General features: G+C 39.8%; 1 protein-coding gene across 1 annotated transcript in view; it reads right to left on the bottom strand.

Moving 5' to 3' along the window:
• SORCS3 (sortilin related VPS10 domain containing receptor 3) overlaps nucleotides 1-25,539 on the bottom strand; it is a gene marked incomplete at both ends in the record, with an annotated part of 577,733 nt that overhangs the window by 69,458 nt on the left and 482,736 nt on the right. Inside the window, 3 exons of the mRNA XM_081268651.1 lie at nucleotides 8,119-8,226; nucleotides 19,005-19,096; nucleotides 22,033-22,109. Coding sequence (XP_081124777.1) covers nucleotides 8,119-8,226; nucleotides 19,005-19,096; nucleotides 22,033-22,109 — 277 coding nt within the window. The remainder of the gene's footprint in view (nucleotides 1-8,118; nucleotides 8,227-19,004; nucleotides 19,097-22,032; nucleotides 22,110-25,539) is intronic.

Here is a 25,539-nt window from a genome sequence, read left to right as displayed (position 1 = left end):
TGGCCAATTTCTTGATGACTGGACCTTGGAGAATAAAAACATCTCTAATGCCCATCAATGCTTCATTTTTATCTCTTCATCCAGGTGAGTAATCTGGAGCTTAGAGGGAGCTTAAGCAAGGTAACTAAAGTCACATAGATGGTGAGTGGTTAGCTGAGTGCTGACATGGAGACTGGACTTCCAAAACTCATCATCTCAGCTATGGCACCACCCAATTCCTGAGCCTACAGCATGATCTGTTGGTCAAAATAAGCTTTTCCTTCCAGGTTGTGACCAGCACCCCCCACCTGCCCCTGCCTCAGTATATCCCAGCATCGTCCAAAAGGCCCTCTGAGCACGTGTGTTTTACTTTCAGGTTCCTTGGTGCAAATGAGAGTGTGTCTTGAGTGCAGAGCAAACTTGATGACAAGCAGAAAGTTATGAATCAGGCAGTCAGCCCGGGAGGCGATGACTTTGGAGTTCCACTGGATTTGCCGATTACTCAAATGACTTACTTTGGGCAAAGTAAAATCAGGCTCTTCCAGCAAACAACAGAAAATTGAAAAACAGATCAATGGAAGCAGCTCTGGTTCATTTCCAACGACTTTATCGGATGCAGTTACTAGAAGCTAAACAATGCATTTGAGCTTAGGCTGGGACTCTGGGTTGTGCTGAGGCTGAACTTAAAAGGATGCTCCCTGCTAAGCACATGGTCACAGTCTCTTAAGTGAAAAGAAGGTCTTCACTTTTTTTTTCTTTTTGTTTTTAGAAACCTCTGCAGCTTTGGGGTTTGCATAATTTTCTAGACAAAATGTTATCTCGCCTCTTCACTTTGACTATTAGTTCTGCTTGTGGAGCAATGGATCAGAGATTTATGCCAATTAGAATGGGATTTATAAAGGGAGCCAGTAAGACAATTGCTCTGTCCAATTTGCTGAAGGCATCCCCAGCCTTGCCCACTCTCACTCTCTTCTCTCCAGGCCAGGCACATTACCACCATCCATTCTCCCACACTGTGCCATCCACCTGGAATGACCTCTTTCCCTCTTCTCTGTATAACCACTATACCCCTATTAGCTATTATGTCCTTAATCACTTCTTTCATATCCAATGGCAGCTATAATTTGTTCCATATCTTACCATTTAATTCTTCCCTATTTCTTTCATGTCTTTATCATATTTTTTCAGATTGTGAACTGCAATCCTGGGATGGGTCTGTTGTGACTATGTGATTCTGTGGTCATGTACCCAGTGGGCACTCAATAGTACATAGGGGATTAAAAAATATCCTGCTGTTCTTTCCCTACATTCCTTCATGGTTCTTTATTGAACAAACTTTGGAGGATTCTAGAACCTTCCCTTAAATTTTCGCTCACATTTCTTGCTCTTATCTTGCCTCCTTCTAAACATGCAGGCTGAACATTTAATTTCTCTGAGTCTTGGCATCTTCACCTTCCCAATGGTGATAATCCTATGTAGCTTGCAGGGTTAATGGGAGATTCCAAGGAAATCAAGTTTGAGAATCTTCTTGGCTTTAGAAGAGGATGAAAGGACACAAACTGTAAAATCTTCCCTGGTTTTCTGCAGATCAGATTGAGCTCTCCTAAGAGATTTTGTTGCTCACTCCTCAAAGTTATCTGCTTTTTTAAGGAAAGCTGTCCTTGCTTCTGGATTTTTTTTCCTCTAGGAAGCTACCTGGTTTATCTATGACTCTTGTAAAGGATCAGATAAATCTCAAGCAATTGATTTGAAAATTGCATATTAGGAAAGTATTGTTAACACAACTTTGAGGATGTAGGAAAGTGGTTTTACATTGGATTCTACATCTGAGTTAAGCAAAATGAACAACAACAACAACAACAACAACAACAAAACCCTCTACTTAAAGAGCTACTTTGGGTACAAACAACATTTCAAGAAATAGTGGACCAAAGGGGCCCAAATCCTCTGCAGCCACAGGCAGTTCATCAGTTGAAGAGCCACAGTCTGAGACTCACAATAGGCTCTCTGGCTTGTCAATCATCCAGCATTGTCCTTAGCTTTAAGTAATAAGAAAGGTCACATTTCATTGTGAATTAGGCTACACTAGATGGTTCCTCTCAAGGTTACCAAGGAGACCTTGAAATAATAACATTTGAAAAGACTGTTAAAAAAAAAAAGAGCAATAAAAGCAAGCAAATATCAGACCTCCAAGCTGGGCACTGTCTCTCCCATGTATATCCCTCTGCACAGCTACAGTGAAATGCTGGACAGATTTTGTTTTGTGTGGCAGGAGGAGGAAATTAGAAAGCATTCCCAGAAGGATCCTCATTCTATAGCTATCCTTCTGTGCCCACATAGCATTCTGCTCCCATGCTTTATAACTTCTATGTTCACACCTCTGCACAGAGATACCCTTTTCTCTGATACTCTGATTGTGAACTGCAATCCTGCATCCTTTCTCCTCTCCTCATAACTTGCAACTATTGGATTCTGATCATCGCACTTTAGAATCTCTGTGGATCTAGAATCAATTTCCTAAAATGCTGGAGCTATGAGCCAGAGCATAAATGAAAATCATGAAACAGATATTATTCTTAGAATTCACAAGATCATTACTTATTAATTTAATTATTCCTTCATCCAATACATGTATGCTGTCAAATTCTGTGTTAACACAAGCTTGGTAAATATGTAGCATTCAACAGATAAGAAACAAAAAGATCTTCCCTTTGGGGGAACTTAAACCTCTATGTGAGTATAGCTGGATATAATGTACACATGTATGCCTCTGTCTGTCATAAGGGTGAATAAAAGTGTGTGGGAGGGGCTCTTAAAGGCATGAGGACTGAAAGTTCAAAGCTAGCCTCAGCAACTTAGTGAGACCCTGTCTCAAAATAAAAAAGAGTTGCGACATGTATGATTGCACAAATGGTGTGGCTCTACTTCATGTACAACCAAAGAAGTAAAAAATTGTGCCCCATTTGTGTACAATTAATCAAAAAGCTTTCTGCTGTCATCTATAATGGATTAAAGTGAATAAAAAATAAATTAAAAAAAAGAGTTGGAGATGTGGCTCAGTGATTAAGTGCCCCTGGGTTCTCTTGCCTTTGTGTTCTTTCCTTTGTCTTGAAATCCTTCCATCCCTCCTACTGACTTACTATGTGCCAGTCACTTTTTTGGGGAAGATTTTCTATTAGTGAATAAACTGTCAAAAAATCTCTGTTTTCTTGGAAGCTATATTTTATTGTCTATTATTTGGTTTTTCTCCTCTTGAAATTTCCAAACTCAATTGTCACCTGCTGCATGTATGAAGTCCTCACTTCCTTCTGTCATCTCCTGACTGTGGAAGGAGGGCTTCTTGACGGGTACTGTTTCCCTATGTAGCAACCCTCCACTTAAGTCTGAGGGCTCCTTAAAGGGAAATAATTGTATTTGCCTCTTCAGTACCTATAATGATCTAGCAAGGTCTGATGCATTTAAGAAGCTCATGACATAGTTTTAAATGAATGAACTAATAAATATTACTCTTCAAATCAAGGTGACAAGATAAGATAATAGGACTTTACTGTGGTCCCATTTTCCCCTGGTCACAGCTAAGCCCAAGAGAAAATTATGAGTAACAGTAAATTCACTTAATTCAAATATCCCACTTTATTAATGAGTTCTCAGTTCAATGGCAATGCTAAGCCTCCATGTCCTCACATAGACTCCCTTTTCTCATAGCACCTAAGAAATACGTATGCTTTCTTGAATCCCTGCTTCAAAAGAAAAACACTGGTCAACCCTAGTTGGCTACTTAGGCTTAAAATCCTTTCAAGTCTAGAATGCAGATAGAAATTGTCTCTTGGTAACCTTTCCAGAGGTCATCTTTCTGGTTGTCTGGAGTCCCCACAAAACTCTTGTTTTCATACAAGAAAAAGTCTGATTTAATAAAAATGAAACACAAGTAAAATAAATTGTTTATATTTGTTTTGATGAATGCTTCCAAGACTCATCTTAATTTCATAAAAAGGCAAATCTCTCTTCCCCCGACCCCTGAACCCTTACCTAAAATAATTATACTGTATTCTTTAGAGTATCTCTATAAGCAAGATAGAGGAGGTACAGAAGTTCTGCCAAGCTCTTGTGAGTTCTAGTGGGAAGGAAAGGGAAACTGAAGTGCTATCTCATCTCTTCAATAAATGGGTTGGCCCTGAGGTCAATCTCCCTCATACTCATGTGGCCAGCTAAACTCCATATGAAGCTGAGAAAAAAATTATTACCATTTAAGATTAGATGAAAACAGATTTTAAACCATGGCCTTAAACTTTCCAGGGAATGCCAGGTCAAGCAGAGATTAGTGTACATGTAGTATTGTTCAGAGTAATGCCCAACAGAAGCATGCAATGAGTTCAAGTTGGCTCACACAAGAGAATGCAGAGTAAATCAGGCTCTGAGATGAGGGGAAGAAGGAGGCAGCCTAGGAAGTCTCTTTGGTAAATTGGGCATGGCTGATGTTGGGACCATTGCCCACGATTCTAGGGCCATGTCAGGTTTGGATGGTTCAGGCACCTATATCTGGCTTGAATATATGTGCCTCTTGAATTTCTAAAAACTTCTTGCATCTACCTTTTAGAATTCAGAACTCAATAATTAAAACTCTTTAGTGGCCATATCAGAGAAAATCCTAGAAAGGTAGAAGATTTTCCTCTTATGTATAATGAATAAGTGAAGGATGGGAAATAATTTGAAAAAGTCAGCTCATGGACAGAGAATCTCATGGAAAAGATGGTATGGTTCCTAGTATTCTATTCACTTCCTGGAATTCATAAGAAAAATCTGAATCTCTTGGCAGAGTATTCTGGGACCCAAGGCAAAATAATTTGCTCCCTAGGTTTATCTAATGTAGTAGCATACAGATTCCCAAGGGAAGGGGTTCCTTTCTGGTTAATCCATCTGGAACAGTACCTGGCATACAGCAGACACCACTAAAAACTCTCCTGTTATCATGTAACTATACAAAGATATTGCAAGGAACCTAGAATCTAGAAGTTTCTAACTCTATTGTATCTATTTTCATGTGTGTGCATGTACATGTGTGTATGTATAGATAAGCAAATATGTGTATATATGTCTATATATACATACACTTTGCACACACACTATATGTTATCTACAAATTTACCAACTTATTTGTAATTCAGAAATAAAATTTATACTACAATACCATCTTTGAACATCGAGGACTTTAATCAATGCTACATATGGTTGGTGTATAGCCAACAAATGATGAACCTTTAGACCCTACACATTCATAATATTCTCCATTTTAAATACTATTTAAAACAAAACTTAGAGCAAAACTTTCCTACCATGTTGTTGACCCTAAATTAGAAAAAATAATTTAACAGCTTAACAACAGAACCTATTTTGTTAACATGGGAACATTAATTGGAAATTTAGATTGTGAGCTAATTCTGTTTGGGGGTTTAAGAGATTAAAAGAAATTACTGGGCAAAACTGAACTCATATACTTACCTTCTGAGCAACACATTATAGGGGATATCCTCACTGATGTTTGACAGCAGATGTGAATAGAAAAGTCCTACCATATACTATCAGTTCACATCTAGAGTCATCAGGTATGGATGACTTTAGTGGCCATATCAGAGAAAATCCTAGAAAGGTAGAAGCTTTTCCTCTTGTGTATAGTGAATATGTGAAGGGTGGGAAATAATTAGAAAAATTCAGCTCATGGACAGAGAATCTCATGGAAAAGATGGTATGGTTCCTAGTATTCTATTCACTTCCTGGAATTCATAAGAAAAATTTGAATCTCTTGGCAGAGTATTCTGTGACCCAAGGCAAAATAATTCGCTTCATTATTGGGTAGGGTAGACTGTACCAGCTCTTTATGAGGTTTGACATCTTATCTTTCAATCTCTGACTAGAGTACTGGGGTCCAGCCCAGTGCCTAACACAAAATAGATGCTGATACATAAGTGTTAAGTCTTTTAAAGACATAGGTCATTGCCCTTGGAGATGGAGAAAAGACTTCACTAGCAAGTGGAAAATTCAGAAAGAATTAAGAGAATTTAAAATCACTCCTTATGGTGCCTGTCCCAAGAAACTCTAAAGTTGTTCTTTGGACTCTCCCAATTTTTCTGTTATGAATATTTTTCAATAGCAATATACCGGGAATCCGCAGACTCTTTTGAAAGACCCTATATAAATTCTATAGACACCAGACTCCTTTGCAGTGCTTCTGCTGAATTTCCAAATAAGGTAGATATTTTTAGAATAGCAACATTTTATTAAGAAGGAGGAGATTTGGGTTTACAAATGAAGAAGTGGAGGTCCTGCCAAGTGAGCTACTAGACAGGCATTCCACAGCCATGGGACAACACAGTAGCCTAACCCAGCTCCCATAGTCCCAATACTGAGATCCTGCAAGTTTTAATCTGTCTCTTTTGTTTTCCCCTAGTTCCTGTACCATCTCCATTTTTTATCATGTCTGGGTCCTTTTTCTAAATCCGAAAGTGCAGAGGAGCGGCCAGTTTACCTTCTGGAGGTAAGGATGGATAAAGATGCGTGGAGCATGGCAAAGTTGTCTAGTCTGGGGCCAGACTACAAGATCTAATCAGAATGCATAGTTAGAGAGGATTTTCCACATCTGATCACCCTGTGAAAGGCAGAGCACAGCAACTAGCTATTTGTCCCCATTGAAGTTCCTTGAAGTCTATCAGTGTTGGGAAAAGACTCACTCCAACTACAGAGAAATCCACAAGTATAAAAGTTTGAAAAGCAGTGTACCTTAGAATTAGAAGACCGTACTTTACCCAGCACAGACACATGCTCTTAATTCTTCTACTTAATTCTTCTTGCTACTGATTGGATGCAAAGTGTCCCTCAAAGGCCTAAAGAAGGTGGTAAAACCTTAAAGAAGTGGAGCCTCATGATGGAAAGTTGGGTTTCTGAGGTGTACTCTCAGAGGAAATTGTGGAACTACATCCCATCTTTATACTGTCTTTGTTTTCTGGCTTCCATGATGTACTACTTTGCCATAGGCCCAAAGTGATAGGGCCAACTGACCATGGACTGAAACTTCTGAAACCATGAGCCAGAACAAACCCTTTATCTTTTTAAGTTAATCATCTCAAGCATTTTTTATAGCAATGGAAAACTAACTAATATACATTCCAACCCCACAAAAGAGTAAATGCTCCCCAATCCTGCTTAACAGGCTACCTTTGAAGATGTAAGGTATTTCAGTTAACTGAGACATGGGCATTTATGAGCAGTACTGGCTGGAGAATAATTACCAAAATCACCCACCCCTACACACATAAACATCAAATTTTTTATCGATTTTTGAAGCATTGTTAATATTTTATATACATTTAAAAAAACAGTAGAAAATTGTTATTATTTTCTTTAATATTCAGAAAGTACTCTAGGGATTCTTATAGCTTTAAGGCTTATATCCCAATCCTCTACTTTCATTTTAAAACAGTGTGCAAAATCTTTTTTCAGCAAATTAATATGAAGTACAGCAACAAGAAATGTGTGTGGGGTGTGTATGTGTGTGTGTTTGTGTGTGTGTGTGTGTGTGTGTGTGTGTGTGTGTTTGTGGGAGAGATGAGACTCTGGAAGTTTCTCTTGAAGCAGTCCCTGATTACGGTTTGTTGACTGCTCTATTCCTCCAATTCCTACACCCCTGCCTCTTTCTAGACCGCTTTGGAAAGAGAAAAATATGGATGTGTAACCGATGTGATTCCGCAACTTGTATTTGGGGTAAAAAATCGAGTTCATAACCCACTTGAATCAAATGTATGGAAGATGATATGTCATGAGCTTTGTAATGTTTTGAACAACCAATAAAAAAAAAAAGAAAGAGAAAAGGCATATCCAATGATTTAAATTTCTGCTTTCTTGGGTTGGAATAAATGAGTATGTGTTCCGATATTTTAAATTCCATAGAAACCTTGACTATTGAATTCTGTTGGTTGCTTTTGAGTTGGGGTGGTGTAAATGTAAATACTTCCATTTTATAGATGAGGAAACTTTGACCTACAGATGAAAAACTTTGGTGAAGGGTTCCCAGAAAAACTCGGAGGCACCAGTAGAAGGAGAACCCAGGTCCCGGGCCTCTGTTCCATCAGCAAAAGAGATACTCACGTCATGATGTGGGTCTCTACTCCGGCCTCCACCAGAGCCCCATCCACGAAGAGAGGAAGCAAAGTGAAGCTATACTTGTCCCAGGAGTGGCCCTCGTCAAAACTCACCCTGGGGTGGAAACAAATGCAGGGAAGAGTCAGCTGGAAATAAAGCCACGCTCTTTGCCAACCATTTTTGAAGTTATTAAATTTTCTTCTCTATCTCGCTGTCTGGCAGTTTGGATCATCAATAGGAATTAATCTTCAGCATCTCCCCATATTATTAGGAGATTTGATCAAAGCTGCATTTCCTGGCCCAGGGAAAGACAGCACCAGAGCTGCAGAAATATTTCAACACATTAGAATTGAAAAACACAGCCCAAGCAGGAGGGCTTGGTGGAGGAATGTCACGTTTCAAGTGCTCAGAATGAAACCTGAGGTTCAATTCACAGCACAATCCATTCACCCTCCGAGTTTCTGACACAGATAAATTGAGTAGTGCGGGGTGCACCCTATGAGAAGGGGGGAGTGTGTCTTTCAGATCAAACTTTTTAAAAAAGCAATTTCCTACTTGTTCCGAATGGATGTTGGGATGATTTCCCCTCCCCAATGTCACTTTAGGGGACTTTTAGGGACAGTTACTGAGTATCTGAGGTGTTCTGAGCAAAACTGCTCCATCTTGCACCCAGGGGCAGGAGGGAAGATCTGATCCCTGGTGGACGTGGAACTCCCCTCTTTAAAGGATGAGCCAGTGCAGGAAACTAGAGCAACGCTGGTACTTGCTTCCTTCCCTTTCTTGAGAGCACCCAGTATCTCTCTGCCCCTTGATTTAACGAGGGGACACAGCCCAAAGACTGCCTCCTCCGAGAAGCTTTTCCAGGCACCTCTTCTTTGCCAGTGAAGCTTTGCTTTCTTCAACTTCTGTAATCCTTCTTGTCCTGTCTGATTCTTAATCCTTCTCCAACTCCACACTTCAGGGTTTGGAATCCCTCCTCGACGTTCCTATCACAAATAGGGCTTCTCCTGTTGCAGTCCTGAGCAGTGACTTCCTACCTGATCTTGACCCTCTCAGTTCAGGATTACAGACCTCAGGGTTCAGACTCCTCAGGGAGTATGCATGTTTTATTCATTGAATAGCCCTGTAACATCACATGTGGATCTTTATTACAAGCCTTTATATATATATATATATATATATATATATATATATATATATATATATTTTTTTTTTTTTTTTTTTAGAAAATATGACTCCTGCTAAAATAGAAGATGTTTGAGGTCAAGGACCATATGGTTGATTTTTATATTCTTAATACTTAGCAGAATACCTGGCCATAGTTGTTACTATATCAGTGGTAAATGAATAAATGAATGAAAAAAGTAAAGAATGATGAAGGGACCTCTTGTAATCCATTCAATCACTTTTTCAAGTATGACTTGGGCAAGCATCCAGAAACTGTAGGAGCCAATTTCTCAGTCCAGTTTCAACTATCTCTCTGTTTGACTCTGCCTTCTCTTTCCTAATATATAGATTTTAAAAAGTCAATCTCTTTACCCAGCTAGGGTAACATAGGGCAACAAATCTCTCAGAGAACAATTTTTGCATTTATGCTATACCTGGATCCATGACCATAAATGAAAAGCAGACTACCATAAAAGCCTTTATGAGTTCCTAAATTGTCAGCATCTGTCTTCAATTTTAAGGGTTTGGTCATTTCAACCTTTTTAAAAATAAGCTGAAGGCTAAGTAAACATTTAAGGTTGTATAACAAAAGTTGGGAAGATCTGAATTGCTTTTCATAGAAACGGGTTTCTCCTTGTTTTAAAAGTGAAAACAAAAGCATGATTGGAAATAGAATTTTGCCCATCTTGCTATATACCCCATTGGTCCCTAAAATAACCATAGTTGTTTCAGCATATATCATGGCCACTAACTAGTTAAATATATCTGTAAGTACAGGAGATATGGAAGTATTAGTTTAGGGTTTTGTTGCAGAAGCTACAAGGCCTTTCTCCTAGTCTCATTCTCATAGTCTTCTTAGTGATAAAGGTCATTTATTAGCATTAGCAGAGGAAGCTGCAGTATCCCAGGGAAGGAGAGTCCTTTAACCCACTGTCCTTATTAGAGGGCATTGACAGACATCTTTGTACTATACAATGAGGAGAAGACACCACTAAGTAGACAATGAGGGCCCATCAGAGCCATCTAGTATCAAGCTAGGAGTTCCTAGGGAGAGAAATTGTAGGACTAGAGCCTCTATTGGAAAGGGGTCCACATGGAAGTTACAGACTCCTAGGCCAGAGGGAATAATGGGACCAGCAGATGCCTAAGAGATGTTGAGACATGCCAAAGTCAAGATAGGAAAGGTAGCTATGTCACCAAAGTTCAGGGATGACAATAAGCACAAGCAAGTGGACAGACCTCCAGAACCAGGATGAGGAATGAATCCTGTTGCCTTTGTGGTCAATGGTCCACATGAAAGCTCCGGATGGTACTATAAGGTGACCCTCTGAGATAATCAGTTTCTAAAACGTGACTATCTCAAGCTAAGGCAGTTACTAAGAAACAAACAAAGAGCCTTAAAGAAACTTCCCAAAATACGTGTTTAATAAATGTATCAATACATGTTCTAGAACAATCTCTTGGTTATTGCTATTTGGGTCTGGTTGGTCTGCCATTTGTGAGTGCTATTCTTTTTCTTACTAGGACTTTAAAAATGATCTGAGCTAACTATTTTGAATGATATTCCCAAGGGATCCATATTCTCCTCCTCAGGTCAATAGCTCATTAATGACCAAGCTAAAGAAATCGGGAATTCCTCACTAGGTTTATAGGTGAAATTGAAATCAGTACGATTGCCAATACTCCAGGAGACAGGAATAAAATTCCAGTTGACCTCCAAATAGCATATACAAGACTAAAGAATCCAAATAAAATGAACTTGAATTCTCAAGCATTTATATGCCTACTATGTTCCTGACCTGAGAGTGGCATTAATTCTCGGGGTAGAAGGAACAAGAAAGGAGAATCCCTTGCTGCAATGAAACTTACATTCTAGTTTGAAAAGACAAAAACAAATATAAGAGAAATCAGAGACAAGGCATCTGATAGAAGAAAAAGTTGGCTACGACCTATATACTGTGGGGTCGGGCTCCAAATTCCTCAATAGGACACCCATAGCACAAGAGTTAATATCTAGAATCAACAAATGGGACTTGCTCAAACTAAAAAGTTTTTTCTCAGCAAAATAAACAATAAGAGAGGTAAAAAGGGAGCCTACATCATGGGAACAAATCTTTACTCCTCACACTTCAGCTAGAGCCCTAATATCCAGAGTATATAAAGAACTCAAAAAATTAGACAATAAGATAACAAATAACCCAATCAACAAATGGGCCAAGGACATGAACAGACACTTCTCAGAGGAGGACATACAATCAATCAACAAGTACATGAAAAAATGCTCACCATCTCTAGCAGTCAGAGAAATGCAAATCAAAACCACGCTAAGATACCATCTCACTCCAGTAAGATTGGCAGCCATTATGAAGTCAAACAACAACAAGTGCTGGCGAGGATGTGGGGAAAAGGGTACACTTGTACATTGTTGGTGGGACTGCAAATTGGTGCAACCAATTTGGAAAGCAGTATGAAGATTTCTTGGAAAGCTGGGAATGGAACCACCATTTGACCCAGCTATTCCCCTTCTGGGTCTATTCCCTAAAGACCTAAAAAGAGCATGCTACAGGGACACTGCTACATCGATGTTCATAGCAGCACAATTCACAATAGCAAGACTGTGGAAGCAACCTAGATGCCCTTCAATAGACGAATGGATAAAAAAATGTGGCATTTATACACAATGGAGTATTGCTCTGCATTAAAAAATGACAAAATTATATTTGGAGGGAAATGGATGGCATTAGAGCAGATTATGCTAAGTGAAGCTAGCCAATCCCTAAAAAACAAATGCCAAATGTCTTCTTTGATATAAGGAGAGTAACTAAGAACAGAGTAGGGAAGAAGAGCATGAGAAGATGACTAACATTAAACAGGGATGAGAGGTGGGAGGGAAAGGGAGAGAGAAGGGAAATTGCTTGGAAATGGAAGGAGACCCTCAGGGTTATACAAAATTACATACAAGAGGAAGTGAGGGGAAAGGGGAAAAAAAAACAAGGGGGAGAAATGAATTACAGTAGATGGGGTAGAGAGAGAAGATGGGAGGGGAGGGGAGGGGAGGGGAGGGGAGGGGAGGGGGGATAGTAGAGGATAGGAAAGGCAGCAGAATACAACAGACACTAGTATAGCAATATGTAAAACAGTGGATGTGTAACTGATGTGATTCTGCAATCTGTATACGGGGTAAAAATGGGAGTTCATAACCCACTTGAATCAAAGTGTGAAATATGATATATCAAGAACTATGTAGGGCTGGGGATGTGGCTCAAGCGGTAGCGCGCTCGCCTGGCATGCGTGCGGCCCAGGTTCGATCCTCAGCACCACATACCAACAAAGATGTCGTGTCCACCGAGAACTAAAAAAATAAATATTAAAAAATTCTCTCTCTCTCTCTCTCTCTCTCTCTCTCTCTCTCTCTCTAAAAAAAAAAGAACTATGTAATGTTTTGAACAACCAATTAAAAAATTAAAAAAAAAAAAAGAATCAGACCCAAAGAGATGATTTGGGGCTGGGAGTAAGCTTTGGAAATTATAAAAGACCAAGTAAAAGATGGGGGTTAGATGAAAGACTTAGGATAGTTTTAGAAGTGATGTTAATATGATTTGGTGATGGAATGTATCTTGGATGCATAAGCAATAGAAAAATATCATAGAAAACATTGATTACGGTGTTAAGCAATTGATGGAAATGCAGAAGAAGCAACACTTTTTATTTATCTATTTGTTTCTGTTCTGTTCCTTGTCAAAATTTAGATTCTTTTGGGGGTTTCCATATGTGACATGTCAAGAAGACATTTGATGGATGGATCTGGATTCCTGATCATAATTGCAGAATATAGATTTGGAAGTCACTTAATAAGCTAGGGTCAATTTAAAGCAGAATGCTTAATAGGAAAATAAAGCACTTCAGATGAGGAAAGGAGAAGATTAACTAATGAAATGATAAGTTCAAGCCCAAAAGGAACTGGTGTCATTGTGAATCACAAGTTAAATATTTTCTGACCATGGTATTCCTGTGAGTGCTAATTAAACCAGTCTGAGTCTGGTACATGGTTACAGATAGGTTACATGTATAAGAAAAGAAATAATCTTTTAGCCAGATCCTAAATACTATGTTCAATTTCCATCACTGTGATTTAAAGTAAAAAACAAATTGTCGTAGAAACAGGTTTTATAAATTTTAGACAGCTTACTTGGGGAAAAGAAGACTAAGAACTGAATTAATTACTTTGAACATTGCTTTTAGTGAGAGGGTTTCCAAATACTAAAACAATAATAATAACAAGAAAAACCATTTTTTAAACAAACAAAATGGGGTAAATAAAGCTTGTGAATGAAATTGGGGGGAATGTAGTTAGATACACAGAACTATCAATTTCTTTAAAATGCAGGCAGAATAAAGGAGAAAAGATTTCCATTTTTTTGTGATTCTTCTAAAGAGAATAATCAAATACTTGTGCATAAGAATGTAAGATTTCAAATTCATTGTCCTGCTCAACATATCCCAGCCCCTATGCTAATACTGGAAAAATAGTACAGGCTAAATAAATATGTGCGGAAATAGTGATCAAATAGATAAAAGCTGTTTTGAATTGCATATCTGATCATTTCCCAGAACTTAGGAAGGCTAGATAAAGAAATATCTTGAGGTTTCTTTCCAGTTACACAATTCTAAAACTCACATACAATTCTGGTAGACGTATTCTGCACACAGGAGTCAGTAGGCAGAAATTATAAGTAGATTCATTATTGCTCAGCACGAACAACAATTTTTACAACAACTAAAGCTATTATACAAGATGAGACTCTGTTGTGGGAATTTGCAAGCTGCAGTGAAGCAGGGTGACCCTTGGAGGTATCACAAAAGTACCTACTATACCAAGCGTGACACCAAATTACATGACCTCTAGGACCCTTCCTATTCCACTTATCTACGACTTTATGATCCTGAGATGAGAGAAATAAAATGAATAGAATATTTCTAGAACAAACAGAGCCCTTCCCAAAAGTATCTGGCACAAAAATAGAAAGTTATAATGTACGTTGAGAATCAGTATACCTTCCCCTGGGAGGTGGAACCCCTGTGTCCCTCTCTTCTCTTCTCTTCTCTTCTCTCTCTCTCTCTCTCTCTCTCTCTCTCTCTCTCTCTCTCTCTCTCTCCTTCTCGCTCTCGCTCTCTCGATTCTTTTTAGTTATATAAAATATTAGGATACATTTTGACACAATCACACCAAAAAAAGGAATCTAATTTGTTCTAATTCAATCTCTATCACTTCCCCCTGCCCCCTCCCCCCCCCCCGGCTTATTTACTTTAATCCAAATGACAGGTAGTGGCTAAACCCTGGAAGTTATTCAGAGTAGCACTTTCCCTTCTTGGAGGTTTGCATTGGGTGGAACTATTGTTTTCATAGGAATGTTTCTCTGAACAAAACAAACTCGAGTGCCCACAACTATTTATGGTTGAACAAAGGAATACAAAGACCAGGGGATGTTCTCCTTTTTGTTTCCAAGAACATCCCATTGAAAGGAGATGCTGACAGCTTGTCAGGGAGAAGCAGTTGTAGCCCACTCTACCTGCAGTTGAGGCACTCTGTCTACTGTGAAGTTTCATTAAAGGTCTATATTCCATGGGGCTCTATTGTTCTTTTCCCTATAAAGCTTCCTAGGTATAAAGGTAATAGTCAGGGGAGGGCTTACCTGCAAGAGCACTTAGGTGCTAATCTCTACGCATTCAAATGTACACAGTCACAAATGGATGGGTTCATTTGTATCCTTTTTTATCTTCAGGCCTATCTAGCATTTCAATTTGTAGGAAGCAGCACGCCTTGTTAGCCTAGCTAAAGTCTCCCCAACTTTTCAATTATGACTCCTATTTCTCTGAAAAGTAATGTGACTATTTAAATATGAGAGCCACTATACCCTTATTTGTGAGAGTGAATAAGCTGGTGTCTTTTTTTTTTTTTGAGCATATATACACCTAAACACCCACACACAAATATATATAAACATATATATACAGATATACATATACACAGAAATACATATACAATTATATATACAAAATAATGTCATATGAGATCTACAACAAAAAACAAAAGTGAACTGAGTATTTAACTTTTTCCTCTTAAAATGACCTATTTGTTTACCTTGAATGTTGTGACTTAATTAGAAGCTACTAGGAATAAAGAAACTGTGTTTGAGTTCAAGAAGCTTGCATATAAGCAGGAGACAAAACCAATCAGCCATTTCATAAGAAAACACTGATGATAATTACATGGTCAAGCCCTTACAAAGCGTTCACTTAGCCTTTGACAGAGAAGCACTAAGAATTCCTGAAGGTTGCTCGTTGGTGGTGCTGCTAACAAACATACTAAATTTCTGCCATTTAACCATTTACAGGGATTGATTCTGAAACTAGCATTGATACACTAGCAGGTAAACATAAATCACATTTCTATTTGATTGACACACAAAATTTGTATGATTTATGAGGCACAATGTGATGTTTTGTTTCATGTATACACTGAGAGATGATCTATTCAGGGCAATTATCATATATATCATCAATTCTTAACAGTGAGTACATTAAAATTCCTCTCTTCAAACCATATATATATATATATATATAAGATTCATTGTTGGTAATCATATTTTTCACCAGGAAAAAAAATATTTTATGGAACAAGGAAAAACTCAAATTTTGTGTTGATTACTTTAGCAGAATGATTTGGTCCTACCTAGATATCCTTGTGTGACTATTGAATAATTTTGCCTACCTGGATAGTCTCCCAGGCTTACCAGACAAGTGTTCTTTCTGAAAAGGTACAAAGAAGACTCTGGAGAGAAACCACTGCAGATCAGACTGAATGGCCAGATGTCTTTCTGTCCATGAACTCCTTCTACACCAAACATACTCTTTTCTACCACCAACAGGAAACAAAACAAACTCTTCCTTTACTCGACACAAGGAAACTTTTCTGCAGAAAGTAATACTTACTTTCTGCAGCCAGTAAGTATTAGATTCTGACCATACCAAAGGAGAAAGAGCAGGAGGATGGTGGCCAAGTGCAAGGTGGGGTTGCTACTCTCTTCTCTCAGAGGAAGGGAAAAGACCTGTCCAGCTATGTCTGTCTACAAGGCATACCTCAATTATCTTATTGAGATTTAGATGGAGGCCCCTAGACAATAATGGCAAGGGCTAAGAAAGTTTGCTTTTCTTAGAAAACAAACTTGTTTCAAGACTCGTCCTCAGCAAAAGTCCTACTCAGTCCTCCACAGGGAATGAATCTTGGTAACCAGCTCAAGCTTAACCTCTAAATCTGGCATTCAACTTCTTCTTGGTCCTTCCCACCTTCACATACACATATTCTTGGCTCTAATCAAATATAGGCTTATGACACTGCCTACATTTCCTGAATTTCAGGCTTTGGTCAGTTTTCTTTTTTCTTGGCCTGTCCTCCTGCAACATTCAACATCATCCTTTCTTCAAAGATCAACCCTCATGCAACCTGCTGCAGGAGGATCCCTTTTTAATACACATAAAACCAACATACTGTAGCAGGAATTGCTTTGATTTTTTGGTGATAAATGCACTGTCTAAACTCTTTATCTTGACTCTGCTCTAACTCTACAGGGACCATGACAAAAGCCTCCGTGTGCTCCTTACAGTATCTAGAACATTATCAGGTAAAAACAGGATCACCCTCGACAGGGACCCAGCTTAGCACTTTCAGATATGAGCAGTGTATCCTTGAACAAAGTATTTAATATGGTTGCATTTCAATGCTGTTATGAAATGGGTGATAAGAAAACACATCCACATACACAGGATTGGTTTAAGAATTAAATTAGCCAGGCGCAGTGGCAGATGCCTGTAATCCCAGCAGCTCAGTAGGCTGAGACAGGAGGATCATGAGTTCAAAGTCAGTCTCAGCAAAAAGCAAGGCGTAAGCAACTCACTGAGACCCTGTCTCTAAATAAAATACAAAATAGGGCTGGGGATATAGCTCAGTGGTAGAGTGCCCCTAAGTTCAATCCCTGGTATCCTCCCTAAAAATAATTAAATTAGATAACTCATTTAAGTGATTTAAATAAGAACCTGCAATAAAATAATTTCTCAATAAATGCTATCATTACTATTAAGTAATTCCAGTCTTCTGATACTACCTAAAATTATAAACTGTTAGTAAAAGAATAATAAGTAACTATATTGAAAAATTTTACCAGCTCATCCTTGGACTAGTAAAGTAGTTGCCTTACAAATGGCTTCATGTGCCTTTGCAAAATTTATTTTCATAATCTGTCTACAAAATGATAAAGTGATAAGTATAACTATTATACTTAACTATTATACTTTTTTACTAGACTGAGCTCAAAGAAGCTGACATTTGACCATTTTATAGCTTAAAAATGTCAATTTCCTGTGAATTAATCTAAAACAATCAAACTGAGAGAAACTCTTCACTGATATGGCAGACATTTGGATTTGGCACAGAAAACCCTAAGCCTTTTGCTGATGACAATCGGATGCTTCCTGGTAAGACTCTCACTGTGAAAGCATGTGTCTCCCCATAACAAGGGTCTGATGTTTAAGCCAGGATTCATTTTCCTGCCCATGCCAAATTCCACAAACTGTACTCTAGACAGCAAACCCTCCACCTCCAAATATTTGCTCTTGAAAGTGTTCACTTTAATGAATCTGAAGACTGAAATTCTTTTCCTTCAGGATATAAGCACACAAGAGGCTCATCCCTGCCAAAAACATTAACAAAACAATAGCAACAAATCTTCATCATCCTTACAAACACCATCATAATATATTCTTACTCAGCTCCATTCCATAATTTACTTTGTTGAAAAGAACATACTGTCTATTCTTCATTTCATTGTCTATCACTCAGTCATTCATTCACTTATAAAGCTATGGCAATCTCACTTCCAATTCCACCTTTGTTTTAAATCTATTCTGATGAAGATCCTGACTTCTAATATCACATACTCTAGTATCACCACACTGGTTTTCACTGTATAACTGACCTGATCTGATTAGAACCAGATGCTAATGACCACCCTTTCCTTTGGCATCCAAGAAAACATGGTCCCCGGGTTTCCATCTTTCTGGCTATTTTCTTTCCTCCATCGTATAGTTTCTTCTTCCATTCTGAATATTGGTTTTTACCAGTTCTCCACAGGGATCCTTTGTTCCTCCTCACAATACCCACTCTGAGGCATTGATCCCACAGCCCTGGCTTCAACTAGTTCCTAATTCTTAATGGCTACAAATCTAGTGTGACATCCCAGACCTCTCCCCTGATCTTCAGATGAATACATCTGGCAAGTAATGATTATTTCTGATAGAATACCACAAATCAACTTACCTAAAACTGAACTCAGGATCTGTTATATGAATCTAACCATCCTTTTGTAGTAATTTCCATCCCTTATTTTTGGATTCCTAATTTTTGCAGGGTAAACTTGCAGGTCTTTCCTGTTCTCTTCCACCTTAAGAAACCACCCATGCCTACTAACCATCCCATTCACCACACTTCCTCATCTCAACTATTGGGCCTATTATTCCTCCTATAAGCTAGATGAAGTAAAGGGTCAATGGATGGACTGATGAATATATGGATGAAGAAATGGATAAATGAGTATAAAACCATGCAGAATAACTTGTCCCAACCTCTTACTAATAATCTGCTCATTAATAGGGTAGGGAGCTGTCCTTACCACAAATGCCTGACTGGCAGAGGTGTGTGTTTCATGGCCACGAGGGCGCCACCCCAGTCTAGGAACCAGACATTGTACTCTTCATCAAAGATCTGGAACAACAACAACAACAACAACAATCATAGCAACACCTTACATTTGCATTGTGCTGAACAGTTTACACTCTTTCACATACAGTGTTTCATCTCCATTCTGAGCCTTCCAACATCCCTGTCCCATAGCTTGGAAAGTGTTATTCCCATTGGATAGATGAGGAATTGGGCTCACAGAGAACAAAAAACTCACCTCTGGGCCACTCGAATGGCCCTTCCAGTAGCATGAACCAGGGGGCCACAGGGAGGTGAGACAGTAAGAGGCATGCTCAACTAGATAACCCAGAGAAAAGTAAGACTTCAAAGGAAATCCCCCATCTTTTCATCTTAGTAAGTTACTACACAGCTTTTTCTTCCTCCTCATTCATTCAGATGTTTGCTAGTTTGTACATGTTCTGTGTTGCACACTGTGATTCATAATTTACCTAGAAACTTCAAAGGCAATTTCCCTAGACGCTAGGATAACTGAGTACTTAGATATAGCCACTGCATCCTAGACTGTCCCACAGGCTGGATGAAGACCTAACTTTGGGGCCTGTGAAACCCCACCCTACATATCCATTAGAACTCAGTACTTTGTGGGGCCTAAAACAAATCATTCTTTGATTCATTTATCTATAACCTATTCATCCATCCACTCACTCATTCACCCATTCAGTGATCCATCCGTCCACCTACTCACAGAGATTTTCTAAACACCAACTCCAATACAAGGCTCTAAACTAAGAGTGCTTCAGAACTAACACCACATAAATCAATGCCTATGCCCTATGATTCCAGCCTCAGAAAGGAAAAACAGTTCTCCAGCCTCCACTTTAGAACTTCCAGAGGAATTTGGCTTAGGAACTTCCTTGAGCACTTTACCCCTGATGGTTCCTGTTGCTGCCTGGATAGAGAGACTAGGAGGGTGGTTAAGTAAAGAGGGCTGGGAGCAGGTAAGGAGGGAGAGGCAGACTTAACAGGGGAATGAGCAGGAGGAACAGAGCTTCCTGTACATATGCCTCACTGAACACTATTGAGAGAAAGCAAACAGCATCTCAGCCCTCCGCTTCCTAATAATTTCCTGTTTCACATTTAAATGAAAAGAAAGCTATCCCTACTAACAGTGACTCCTAACACAGAAGGGGCCAAGGGAAATCCACTGATATTTCTGATACGGACATAGCAATGCTAGGCTTTTCTCTCCAGACTGTAAAGGATGGCTCTGTGATAAGCCACATACTAGCGATTCAGGATTGAAGCGTGAGAATGAGGAAGGTAGGAAGAGACCAGGTGCTGGAGAGGTTGGAGTAGCTATCCTCACCCTTTCCTCTCTACACTCTCATTCCAGCCACTGATAACTGTTGTTCTGTCCAGCACTAGAGTGTGAAGTGGAAGTATTGGCTCTTTGGGAAGAGGAAACCAAGGTAGTGATAACACAGGGAAAGAATGTTGCAGTGGTCACCTGGCCAGGTGAGCTATTTCTTGAGGCAGATAGAATTCTATTAGAAATTTAGTCTCAAATGAGTTTGCATTCCAGTTTCCACCCTCGTTTGGTACTTGCAACAGATTATTTTATATTTTGAAGGTCTGATCTTGTTTGTGGGTCTGCTCCCCATTCACCTGATTATGGTCTTCTGAGTAGGGAGCTTGATTTATCCTTCACTGTATGCCTTATGCTATTTAAGACTGCTGTTCCACCTGTTAGGTGTGTGGTTATGTGAATGATGGTCATAGTGACAGAGGTGGCAATGGGGGTGATGATGATACTTGTGATGGTGATGAAAATCTTGGCTAGGTCATCCAAATAGGAACTTGTTCAACTAGACCGAAGGTGGGGCCTTCACCTTTATTAACAACATATCCATGGGGCTGTGGTTGTGGCTCAGTGATAGAGCACTCACCTAGCACATACGAGGCCCTGGGTTTTATCCTCAGCACCACATAAAAAATAAACAAATAAAATAAAGATATTTTTAAAAAATTTTTAAAAACCCAACATATTCAGTGTTCTTCCCTCTACTTCTCCAGGTAGAAACATTCTCACCTCCAAGACTGAGTGAAACATCATTTCTTCTTCTGAAGTCTATCCTAGTTACCCAGTGGAATCAACCCCCCCCTTTCCTTTGCATGCCAATAAATGCCACTAAAATAATACAGTCACTCTGGACTATAATCAGTTTGTTGTGAACCTGTTACCTGTATTTAATTTTCAGCTTTTTGAGGAAAGAAATCGCAAATACTGAGGCTTCTACCTACTTAGTATTGGACAAATCTGTGTTGTAGCCCCATGAGACTACTCACATTTGAACTATTTAAAATAATAAAGAAGTCACTTCCTCTGTCACACTAGCCATGACTAAGTGCCCAGTATCCATGGGCACTTATTCAGCACATTTCCTCCATTGCTGAAAGTTCTATTAGACAGTATTGCTGTTTGCAAAACTGAATTAATTTTTCATGTAGTCATGTATTTATTATTCCGTCTTATATTTACTGAGAGATGGGTCTACACAATACTTAAACAACCACTGACTTCCACTACTGTGTCAGTTTTAATATGCTAATCTTTCACTTTGTAGATAAAAAACAACAACAACAGCAATAAATGGATGCAGAAAGGTGAAGAGACCTGCTTTCCAAGATCCCTTGACACATTAATGAAAGGAATAGTTTTATTGGTTGTATCCCCACAACCAGCACAGTAGTTAGCATCCACTGGCATCTACATACAAAGGAATGAATGAACCAGCCTGGAAAGTGCTAGTTTTTCCCGATCCCTGCCCAATGCTCTTCCAACTGCCCCCTGAACTTCCAGCTAGATTGACCAAACTAAAGAGCTACTTCATTTTTTTTCAACTACAAAGTCAAACAAACCTGAGGATCAGTAGGAAGGGGTGATGTTGGTAGAACTCACCCTACATGCCTCTTCCCTCCTCCTGAATCATCCCAGTTACCTGTCTCCATGTGTTGCCCCCATCAGAGGAGATGAACACACCGATATCAGTATAGGAGAGCTCCGGGCCAATGTTGCCTGAAACACAAGCAGATCACAGATCGTTTGAAATTGCCAGGCAGTTTACAGATGAAGTGTGCTCAGGAGTGGAGGAGAGAGTATCAGAGGGTAAAGCTGTCTTAAGTGACGCTGGCAGTTGATTTGTGCAGGCTTCCCTGATGTCATATGAAAAACCCAGCAGGAAGAAAATCCCAATATGGGGGATAAAGTAAATAATATGACAGAAGTTCATCTTTAAATGGTGAGACTCAAGACTGAAAATGGATCAGGGTGGGTCTCTTGAATTATTTATTCCATACACCAATGCTGTTGTAAATTGCTCTTGACAGGTGTCCTCTGAAGATGGCAACAAGAGTAAATATGCATGGAGAAGCTGGCATAGTGGTCCCTCAGATATAATTTTATCCTAAGAAAAACTGGTATGTTTGAGTGTGTGTGTGTGTTATGGACATGTGTGTGTGTATGTATATTTCCAACATATATTTCCAGCATGTCTCTTAGGTGCCAGGCAGTTAAGTGACCCAATGATGTAGACTATATGAGCTAAACCAGAAATTTCCCACAATAAGATGACCACACTCAGCATGCATGGCCTTTGACCCTGGATCAGTTAGCATCCACCTCTATAGATGTCTGGACGAACCACATTTACTGCTTTTATCCACCATATTCTCTTCTCTCTGCCCATTTTTATCTTCCCCTTGTGTTCCATCACCTTGTATATTAATTGAAAAAACAATAATCAATATTTTCTACTCTGCCTGTCTTGCCCTGGTCTCCCCAGTGGATAGTCCTCATCTCAAAGCCTAGAACAAGACTCCAAACTTAGTAGCTAGTGCTCAATTAAAAACTGTGGGAAAAAAGCATGATTTAAATAAATGATTGAATGGTGTTCTCATGTTGATGTGCACTTGGGGACATATTGAAAACCAGAAAGGTACTCTAAACATGTAAGAATTTATCACATTGGCTGGTATTTTTTTCCTTTAAAAATAGCAGGAAGGGAATGTTAGTTCCCACACATCTGTAGCCAAAATAAGAGCACAATAAAAATGCAATAATGAAAATGTTAATTGAGCTCCTGACATTTAATGCTTCAAAATGAGAAATTAAAGCCAGGCTACAGCTTGTCAAGCTCCCGTCAGCTTTAGGGAGCACACCGCTAGGCAACTTGTTTTGACACTCAGGGTTCCAAAAATAACCCCAGGGCTCAGGGCTCAGGCGGTAGGTGTGAGAGGAGTGGGGAGAGGCTCTTGGGAGATCTGTCTAGAATTCGGAATTCAACTCTCCAAATACAGGTAAAGAAGATACAGATGGTAAAAGTAAAGAAGGCTGGGGCAGAGCATGTCAGCTAGAGTTTGGTGGTGGCTTCCTGGAATTGTTGTGAGTGAAACAACAACAAAAAAGGCTTGGGAACTCTATGTGATTCCCACAGAATACAGTGTGGTGATCCGTTAGTAATACTGAGCAAGGACCTCAGAGAGGCCAGTGGAGTGCAGCAACAGCAGAGTTGCACTAGAGCCACATATCTGCCATCCCTGGAGTGGCTTCTTAGGATCTACTCCCCCAGAAGTTGGTTCTGTTAACATTTTCAGCTTCTCTTTCAAAGTCTGACTAGACTAAATTGGAGGCTTCCTGGTGGCAAGAACCCCAGGTTCGTAATGAGGTCTCTTTTTGGAAATATGTTCTGTCAATCTAAGGGCACACTCAAAGATATGCTGGTGAGCCCGGAGACCAGAAAGTTGGTTCCCAGATGAAGGGACGGAAAAGATGTATCCCGGGTAGTTTGACCTTTGAACTTGTTCAGTGGCTCTGTGGCCCTGTGGGCAATCTCTGATAGGAAGAGCTTAGGTGATGGTGTCCGAGAAGGAAGATTTGAATAATGAGCCTCATGGGATAACATGGAACTGGGGAGGCTCAACAAAAGTAGCCAAGGAGAAGGTTGGAAGGAGGGAGCTGTAGGATTGGGTGTAGGTCACAGAGCTTTCCACACCAACAGCCCAGGTGATAAATGAGAAGGGTTCCATCGCCCTTTCTGGAATCATTAAACAACTTGCTTTTACACCTATCTCATCCCTGTGATACCCCTCTCTGCTTCTTAAGAGAGAGGGATAGAGGAAATACTCTGGAGACTTCTGGGGTTAGAGAGGTTTCTTTCTTATCACTACTGATATCAGAATGAGAATCTGCCCATACAGGGAGCTTGGGGCCCACTGGAGAAAGGTTATACGGTGGACAGTGAGATGCAGTAGGTGAAGATTCTCCAGGGAAGGGAGTAACATGAGGTGAGGACACTCTGAGTTTATAGGATGCAGGGCAGAGACAAGTTAGCTGTGGAAGAAGCACATGTGGCTAGATGGCTACAGGATCAAGCACTGTCCTGCAGTCAGAGGGAGAGTAGGCTTGGGCATAAAACTTGTCCCCACCTGCCCTATGTCTCTTCATCTATAAATTGACGAGAATTGTGGCTGCCTTTTTTACATCACAGGGTACCTGTGCACCTAAGGGCATGGAGGTGCTTTGTATACAGTAGGGCACCGTGAGGATGTGAGGTCTTTACTACTAGCTGGAAAGTAGTGCTCAGGACAGTGGCCACCCTAGTTGCCAAACGCGAGCCTGGAATTCCATCTGCCTTCTGAGATGTCCTCATTGAGAGCCAGAAATGAAGCCCAGGACACACATTCATGCACACAGCCTCCCTGAGACCATTTCTCAAGGCAACTTGGGAAATGGGAGTGAGAAGGGAGAATGTAAGAGAGAAGTCCAAGGGCCCCTGAAAGGAGGTAGGGGAATGAATGTAGGAAAGGTCCTACAGGTCACTGAAGGCATACTTGAGTGATGTTCTAATTATTTTCCTGATGGCACAAAACCTCGCAGAGAGACCAGGTATGCAGGGTGAGGAAAGGCTGAGCACGAAGAGCCATGTGCCAGTGATTCAGCTCTAGCTTTCCAGCAGGATCTTGCCAGCAGTGCTATTACCCTTCCAATACCCCAAGTGTGTGGTTTGCATCTGGAATGTCCCCCAAAGACTCTTGTATTGAAGGCTTGGTTCCCAGTATAGCAGTGTTGGAGGTGGGGATTTGGGAAAGTGATTGCATCACTAGGGTCTGACCTCATCATTGGATTAATCCATTGAGCTGAGTAGTTTTCCTTGGCCACACCCCTCTGCCATGATGTTCCGCTCACTCAGGCTCAAAGCAATGGAGCCAGCCAACCATGAACTGAAACCTCTGAAACCATGAGCCTCAATAAACCTTTCCTCCTCTAAATTCCTTTTCTTAGGTAATTGTCACAGCTGAAATGGTGACTACCACACCAGGGCTGGCAGAAAGCCTCAGAAGTTACATGGGAGAGGGAAAAAGGAATTTGTCAATTTTGATGTATAAGGACAAAAAATGTTCAAGAACAAATCTTTAATGTCTGCATGTTTGTTAATTCACAAGCATTA

This window comes from Spermophilus citellus (assembly GCF_964194105.1).
Source record: "Spermophilus citellus genome assembly, chromosome: 15".
Lineage (NCBI taxonomy): Eukaryota > Metazoa > Chordata > Mammalia > Rodentia > Sciuridae > Spermophilus > Spermophilus citellus.
Note: the sequence above shows the minus strand (reverse complement) of the source record. Positions and strands in the feature narration are given on the sequence as shown.